General features: G+C 39.4%; 1 protein-coding gene across 2 annotated transcripts; it reads right to left on the bottom strand.

The window, feature by feature from the left end:
• Nucleotides 1–1137: 1137 nt before the first annotated feature.
• ZBTB21 (zinc finger and BTB domain containing 21) lies at nucleotides 1138–4320 on the bottom strand. Of its 2 annotated transcripts, XM_074153539.1 has the most exons (2): nucleotides 2733–4314; nucleotides 1138–2129 (listed from the first exon to the last, which is right to left on the bottom strand). In XM_074153539.1, exons 1-2 carry the CDS (start codon nucleotides 4312–4314, stop codon nucleotides 1138–1140), a joined length of 2574 nt encoding a protein of 857 aa, XP_074009640.1. The 2 variants fall into 2 exon arrangements, with proteins under 2 accessions (XP_074009640.1, XP_074009631.1); XM_074153530.1 differs by having other exon boundaries at nucleotides 1138–4320.
• Between the last annotated feature and the right edge of the window lie 4632 nt (nucleotides 4321–8952).

The following is an 8952-nucleotide window of genomic DNA, read 5'->3' on the forward strand; positions in this document are numbered from 1 at the left end:
CAAATTTCAAATACATACTTCTTCATTTATACAGGTGTCTATATAAATATTTACATTTTTAGTTTTTGTTAAAACATATCTTTATACTCATGGCCAAGCTTATTACTGTACGTAGGAACACAACTCATCTTCTGTCCCTTAATGAGCTCTCTTTCTTTCATTTAATAGTTATACATTCCTTTGTAGTTAGAATTACAAACAGTTGTACAAATAGTGGAAACAAAATTATGAAAGTTGTCTGACATCCATTCAATCTTAGTTGATATTATAAACAGTACCATTTGCATTACGATGGCTGTTAATACAATGACTTTAGCTACTGAAGTATCTATAGTAAATTAGTCTTTGGGACATTATATAAAGCAAAGTACCCCCTCCCCCAATTTTCCTTAGAAACATAATTAAATGGCTGAAAGCAGGCTTGCTGCTACTTTTTAATATAAAATCTTAGTAATAATATTGCTGACTTTAGATTCTATTTTAATTTGCACAAGTTCCATATAATAACAAAACAATTCTATGTTCCCTTAAAATATCAAACATTCGTATCCAACATCAGGATTACTCAAACTTGAGGTTTATTTGTTATTGCTAAAGGTTTCTAAGACCTAAGTCAATACAGCAAGACACTCCATCCACTTCCTCCCTAACTGCAAGTGTATGGCAACTATCTGTATGGAGCTTTTGTGTTGGTTTCTTTATTAAAAAAGAAAATAAAATAATTAATGAAGTTGGTTACAGTATTTCACTACTATAAACTCACAGTTAGAATCCAAATTGTTGTTGCTCTTTCATTTAATATATAACTTTATATATAATACACACGCACACACCAACATCACAGGATGAAGATCCATGCATATAATCCAGATGTGATCGTATTTCAGTGTTAAATGAAATAAAAATTATTCTGTTACTATTAGATCCCAGACCACAGTATTTTAAATTACTCTGCTTTCTACCTACTAACCAAATTCGTTTACCTTAATCTTCCAATCCAAGCAGCATCACAAATTCCAAATTTTTCATCGTCGTCATTGTTATCTTGATCCTCTTAGATTTCTAGTTTATATGGCATACATCTGAAATCCTGAACACAGCCCCCACTGAACTAGCTTTTTAAGGTATCTGTTAAAGCTAATTGTGTGTCTGTTCATGGCTCCAAAGACTAAAAGCTGTCTTGAAAGTCCTATGACAGAGTTTACACATGTATTGTCTTTTGAACGTGATTGCCGAGAGTGGCGGAGCATGATAGAAGAGCGTATCTGACTCCTGTGGTACAAATAATTTTTCAGTAGTAGTGGAGCTTTCAGACAAGCCTGTTGGACTATCAGGCTCCAAAGGCTGGATTTTGGGGAGGGGTGGGGGTGGAGGTAAGGGTGGTGGTGATGGGGAATTAGCTGGTGGACATATCTCAGGCTCTTTATTTGCAGACTCCTCTGCAGCCTGCGACATATGAGACTGGAAGTGACTCCACAGACGGAAATTGGTTCGGAAGGCCTTGTTACACACATGACAAATAAATGGTTTCACAGAGCACAAGAGCTCTTGGTGACGCTCCAGCTGTTTGCGTACAGTGAAAATCTTCCCACACTTTTCACAGGGCCACAAACCAGCATCTTTGTTGGAGACTACTTCCTTAGGTTCTCTGCTCGTTTCGGTGACCTCATCCTCTACATCATCTGCAGGCTCTTCTTTGATCTGAATTTTAAACTGCTTGGAAACACTTAAGTCTTCAGGCAGGCATGAGGAATCTTCAGAATCAAAATTTATTTGTTCTGACGAATCACTGAATACACCATCTTCCTTTGCAGCAACAAAATTGTTCATTTTATTGGACTCTGACTGAGGAGGCAATCTTGACGAACTAGTTATTTCTCCATTGTGATCCAGGATAGGTAAAGAAAAGTTCTCTGATGGAGCCATTGTGTTTTGATTGTGAACTTCAACTTGATGACGCCAAATACTAAAGGATGATTTAAAGGTACGCATACACTCAAGACAAGTAAGCTTCTTGTATTCACACTTGCTTTCATGCTCATGCTTCAGCTCCGGAGAAGAAAATCTGACGCCACAATAAGGACAGATAGTAGCATTTCTACAGAGTCGCTCATGATTTCCCTGTTCAATAAGTGAAGAGAGCTTGGCATTGCAGAGACGGCACTGATAAACCTCTTTGCTTTCTACTGAACTTTCGATATGAGCATGATCTTTCTGCTTAGGAGCCTTATTTCCTCCAATTGGTTTCTCCCCTGGGTGCATTTTTATGTGCTGTTTAAATTGTGAGAGAAAACGATAAGCTTTCCCACAGTAGGTACAAAGATAGGCTCCTTTGGTTCTTGATCTTAAATTTCTTTTGATGACTTGTTGTGCTTGTGAAGCAGACTGCCCCTGAAAACCTTGCTTGCCACGTCTTAGTTTAACTATTAGAGCTTTTTTAATTTCTCTCTCTCTCACTATATCAATCAGTTTTCTTTGGAATTTTTCATCCAAAACAGCATGTGAACTGGAAGCAGGTGAGGGATTCTTCACGATTCCATGTTGTGTCTGGCAGTGGGTCCACACTTTGAAATTTGTGTGAAATCTCTTGTGGCATATGTCACAAGCATAGGGCTTTTCTGGATTATGATACATGTTAACATGACGATGAAGACCTGCTGTTGACCGGAAAATTTTAAGGCAGTGCTTGCATTTAAATTTTTTATTTGGTCTTGCTTCTTCCATCTCACTGTATTCATCTTTACTGACATCAGAATCAGGAAAATCAGCATCAAGGTGCGTAGGGCTTGAGCCTTCCCCAAAGTTATCTTCTGACCCAGGAGAACCCTGCTCATCCACCTTCTGTTTTTTAAATGGTAGTCTTCTATCATCTTGAAAACTCCTTTTTGCTGGAATTCTGCTTGGTTCCTTATGATCATCCTCAGTTTTAAAAGGAAAGTCTTTATTTGTCGATGCTGAAGCATCACCCACTGTAACTCTTATTATTTCAGCAGGATCTGAAAGCGGACTGCTAGGTTCAGTTTTTATTCGCACCTCTGTGAGAGGGGAAGCAACCTCCCTATCAGTTGACTGAGAGGCACTGAAAGATCTAAGGCGATGCGGGTGTATTACCTGGGGTTTTTCATCTAAGACTAACTTCTCTGATGACTCCTTCAAGGATGACTTTTGAGATACAACATTAAATATCTTCTGGGAATCGTTAGTTCCCGGTGAGGAGGATGATGATACCTGTGAAGGTTTTAGGTCAACAGAAGGTGAGTAAATAGGAACCTGACTGTCCATGGACAGTGACCTTCGAAGGAGACTTTTTACAAGTGGCCCACTTCTGTCAATACTTTGGTTTTCTGCACCAGATCCGCTAGATGGAATTACTAGCCCTAACTTTGAGTAGTACAGCAAATTCCTGTCTTCACCTTGACCATTTCCTTTTCCTGCCTCTCGCAACAAAACCGTAGATTCTGATGCACCACGCAGAGACAAGACTGGTGGACGCAGTCTTTTTAATGACATCTCTGCAGCCTTTCCTCTTAAAAGCTGACCACTGCTTCCTGGTTCATCGCTTGCAATTTCTTTCTCTGCTAACGGCATTTGAGGCAGCACTGTGTTCCTTTTCACTAAACCACCTCTGCTCTGATCCTCCACAGTTCCAGAAGTTTCATGAAGCTTGGTATAGCTCACAGGGCTTTCTTTCAGCCATCTCCTTTCAGTCAGTGATAAGTTGTGAAGGGTTTCAGTTGGTTTTGTTACTTGTGGTCTGCTGCTAGTTTTGACAGCAACAGAGGGTGAAGGTTTAGAAGTATGGCTTAAATCATGTTGTGTTTGACTTATACTTTTCACTTGTGCTTCAATTCTGTTCTGACAGACAATGACACTTCTCTTCTGAGAACTACTTTCATCTTCATCTTGATACAGTATTTTCTTAACAGGGCAAGCTGGAAAAGGAGCTTGAGGACTCTTAGAAACAATGTTTGTGAGAAAGGATATTCCAAGACTGTAGCCCAGTTCTTGCACAGCTGCAAGACTGCCTTTTTCAATGAACAAGGATGAAGAATAAATGTAGTTTAAAACATTATCAAAAGCATCTGGTTCACAAAAGTCGAGTTGAAACACTGACTGAGACTCATTCTCCTTATTTGTGAACAGAGTCTGGAAGTATTCACTGCTGGCAGCCAGAACATTTTTATGAGCTCGAAATTTCTGATCTCCTACTATAAGAACAACATCACACAGCTGTCCTTTCAGACGCTCCTCATTCAGCGCACTTAGAAGTGAAATGGCATGTGCTGGATTTATGTAATGCAAGAGCCCCTCCATGATTCTGATGTTTCTGAAAAAGAACAACAAAAAAAAAGTTGTAGGTTGCCTTATGTGAACGTCTGTTAGAGATAAAGTAAACACACCTAATTCCTCTGTACCTCAATATCTGGCTAAACCACCATCAACAGTGCTGAAGAACACAGCACGTTTGGAGGAAAGGTATGGGAATTAAACTAATGTTATTAGCTCCAACAGATGCACAGGTACAAGAATCATAGAATGGTTGGAGTTGGAAGTGACCTTAAAGATCATCGAGTTCCTACCTCCCTGCCATGGGGCAGGGACACCTCCCACTAGACCAGGTTAGAAGAACCAGCTCACGTGCCCACTTTCAAATACACTGTTAATCGCTGATCTGACACCAAGAATATTACACCTAAATAACCGGGGGAGCTGCGTTCTCTTCCTGCAATACACCTGTCTACATGAAGGAACAGTTCACTTGTTTCACTCTATTATCTTTTCCTCAACTTTATGAAGATCCATCTTGACAACTCCATTGATAAACTCTTGACTCAGATATCTAAGGCTTAGATATGCCAAGTCACCTTTCTGAGGCTAAGCAAACCTGACAGTCTCCTGCTGACTAAACAAATTAACGGGTTTTTGTTGTCATTTTTAATAGGATGATGGAAGGGGCATTAATACTGGGAAGGAGGAAGCAGGATTAATGTTTGTAATCTAGATTTATTCATCATGTTTGCTTATGTTTAATAAGTGTTGTTAATATATACTTCTAGCTATCAAATATGCGTCGCTTATAACTGCACTGCACTAACAGGATCTGCTTTCTTGGAAATGTCACAATTATAATTGAAGTATCTCCACATTGCTTTGTTCTAGCTTAAAAGCAACCAGAGAACTTAACTCCCCATCTTATTTATTCATTAGCATAAGAGCACTTTATGTCCACAACACATATACCTGAGGAACAGCTACCCTCAGGTGCATCCAAGAGTACAATAAGCACAAATTAAACTCCAGCGCAGAAATCCCCATGTTCCGTATGCTTCAAAACAGAGCCCACTCTGTACTACAGGTTGTCTCAACAACTCCAACAGCCTGCCCCTGATTAGATCTTAACAAAAGAAGAGAATCAGGTTTTAAGTCAGTTTAAACAATCAACTTCTGTGGCATGAATTGAAATGTATGTATCTGTGCACACGCACACACACACACAGAGAAATCAGCAATATCCAATTTTTCTTTTTTTTTTTCATGGACACTTTTACAATTCTGTTCAAGTTAACCTGTAAGAATTTTACACTACCTTCCTCTATGGTGGTAGTAAAACAAGTCAATGATGAGTCTGTTAAAAGAAATTATCTTCTTTTTACAGTTGACAAACTATTCTTTAGATATTTACACATGATGTATAAATACTACTACAACAAAAAGGTTTCACTATTCATCAGCTTACAAGAAAAACTGAAAAGTTTATCAAAACAAAAAACAATATTAAGAAGCCGTAACCCCATCATTAATAAATGTGAGTGGTAAGTCTTACAAATAATGCATATAAATAAGTGATCAAAGTCTAAGTTGGCATTATTAAGAAATCACTTAAAGGGTGCCACATATAGTATCTCAGGGCATTGATCATATCATAGGACTGAGCTACCACATCTACACCTGAAATTACCAAATGAGTTAATAGTGTCAGAGCAATAGCAGAAGCAGAATTCTGTTTCCTCCCCTGATCTGTCTCTTTACTGAGTGTTTCAGTGTCTCGCAGTGTCATTTCACAAACACTAATTTATCCTTAATTCACCTCAGATATAATGCATAACCCCCCATTCCCCCATCTAAAAAAAGCAGAGCAGTCAAGCTTCTATGAATTTGAGAAAAACCAATCTGTTTTGTTTTGCTTTCTATGTTTTGCTTAAAAGAACTGTCTGGGGAGTGTGAATTACCCATCTCCTTTGTGGATGCCACTGCGATTTAAAGTGGTGGAGTCTGACTGGCCCTAATCCAGCTCTCATGAGCACCCATTACCACTTCGAGTGTTGCAAGAATGCATCTTTTCCATTAGTTTAATCTGAAAGAAATTGAGTTTGCAAACTCAGGTGATTCACCTGTGATGCAAGCTGCAGCATGGCATATGGAGGTAACAGATCAACAATGTGCTCATGAAGTAAATTTGAATTCAAACAGTATCGTAGAGACCCCCAATAGAAGTTGCTGCAGCAACCACACTTCAAGGACACAGTGGGAAAGGAGTATATTAGTCAAATGCTTTGAAATATTTTCAAATCTTTCATTTTAATCTGCTTTTCCCAGGCCTTGTGTCTCATGTAAGACACAGGCAGAATAAACACCATGTAATCACTATGTGTTCCTTTGTCCATGGTAACACAGTAACGCCACTAGTAGAGACCAGTGTAAAATCTACACGTCTAAAGCAGAATCCAACAGTCACACATCCTTCTTTCCACATTCGCCTTTTTTATTCATAGAACACCTTCAATTTATTACATTAAACAAGACAGAGATAAGCATCCCACTACAATCCTTCCTTTCTTTCTCAGACCAAAGTCTCTTCTGTGCAGTGAAGGAGGCAGAGCTCTTTGCTGCAATGTAACTCTGTCACTTTAACAGTAACCAAGGCTGCAACATACACAAATGGCAAGGGACCAAATTAATCCTGCAAAGGCAGCTTTAATCCTGGTATTTCCTAATTCAAGTACTTGACTTTCAGCTTAATAGCCTTTAAACATAACAGTCAGAAATAAAACAACCTATGATATGTTAAGAAACAGAACAAGAACTGGTTTGCAGAACCATTTTAACACAGTTACACAGATCATCTGAAAGCCTTAAATACTTAAATGTAAAAAAAAAAACCCTAAAGATTACCACAGTAAATGTACAATGTGTTAAAATTTCACTACAAGAACACTTTTCAGTAACAAAGTTGATCCAAGACATTCCTACTCTCTTTTGTTCATCTTATCTGCACATGGCATTTCACTCCTTCAGCTATGCCTGTACAAATATTTGCAGGCCTCCATTACACAACAGATCAGACAATAAACTAAAACCAAGTAATACTTCTTTTCAAATGCTAGTCAATTTTTATATTAAACAACAATCTCAAGAATGAATGCATTGGCATAACTGAAGAGGCAGAAAAGCAGCTATAGGAAGGCAGGAACTCCAACAGTTTGCCATCAAAGCCAATACCCGGCTGACTGCACTCAGCCCCAACACAAAAGGTGTGCCTAGTTACTGTGTAGATAACAGAACTATGGCAGTCTCTTGTACTACTAGATTTGATTCCAGGTGTTTGAGGAATCATACTTCCTCAGCTGAAGATTATTTTGCCATTATCTACCTAAGCTCTTTCCTCCAGATACTCTGCTTCTGTTCTCTCCAACCATTTTTTCCCCGCCGACTTCACTACTGACTGGAAACAAACCTCTTCCAAAGCTGCTCTTCTTTTCTTCCATGATGTTCAGGTGACATCATGGAAACCGTAGGGAACATACCAGAAAATCTCCCATTGTCTGTGTTCAGGTGCCACATGCTATATAGCAGCTGGTGGTCCTCAGGAGGCACAGTGACAGCAAGACCCAGGAAGGGCAAGCACAGCAGAAGGAAGACACCTGCAGCCTTCCTTCAGAAGGCCAGGAAGAGATTTTAGTATTAATCTTCAACAGCACTCTACTGATCTCAGCAAACTAGCTTTCAGAGACTTAAGTACTGTATTCAGTACAAGACCTATTTTTTGAACAAAGATAGAAAAATCCACCTCTACAATTTCAAAATTACGTTCTGCAAAAAAGGAAATTTCTACTCAGGAAGCTCCTCACAAGGAAAGGGTGAAAAAGCTTAATTTTTGGCTCAGCAGTCTATTGATCTTCAACAGCTACCTGCCTTTGAAGTGGAAGCTCCCCTTCCTTTCCTCCGTCCCTTACTCTCGGATCTCCTGCTCCCAGCCCTGTGGTACCCTCCTCTTCCTTTCACCAGCTCTGCTGCTCATTTGACCTCCCAGTAAGTTGATTCAGCTCCCTAAAATGAAGCAGGAAACAAACATAAACAAAAAATCAACCCTGTTTCTTAATATCTATTTGCTATTTCATAGAATCATAGAATGGTTACAGTTGGAAGGGACCTTAAAGATCATCGAGTTCCAACCCCCCTGCCATGGGCAGGGACACCTCCCACTTGACCAGGTTGCTCAAAGCCCCATCCAGCCTGGCCTTGAACACCTCCAGGGATGGGGCATCCACAACTTCTCTGGGCAAACCTATTTTATAGGTTAGCTTAATCAGCTCATTGAGAAGTCAGACAAGCACTAAAGTTGCAGCAAGAGAAGCCATAAAACTACCCATTCGTTGTCAGCAAGTTGTTCAATCAGCTTGGCCTATCTGAAACTTCACTTTCAGAAACAATGAAGTCACTGATGCTGAAACTTTACAAATAGAATCAGGCAGACATTTATGTGAAAAAATTCAGCATAAGAGCTTACACTTGCAAATACACAAGCAACTAAAATAAGATGTTGATGTTGCCTACTGACTTTCATTATGAGGACATAGCTGTCAGCTACAGCTATGTTAATAGCATGTTGGGGGTGGCGGTGGGAAAGACGATGTTCTGAAACACTTAATGAGATGCAATGTTGCAGCAAGG

This window comes from Numenius arquata, chromosome 1, assembly GCF_964106895.1.
Source record: "Numenius arquata chromosome 1, bNumArq3.hap1.1, whole genome shotgun sequence".
In the NCBI taxonomy this organism is placed as follows: domain Eukaryota; kingdom Metazoa; phylum Chordata; class Aves; order Charadriiformes; family Scolopacidae; genus Numenius; species Numenius arquata.

Bases quoted from the DNA above. Each gene is read 5' to 3' on its own strand.
- ZBTB21 (XM_074153530.1), bottom strand. From the start codon at position 4,314: ATGGAGGGGCTCTTGCATTACATAAATCCAGCACATGCCATTTCACTT.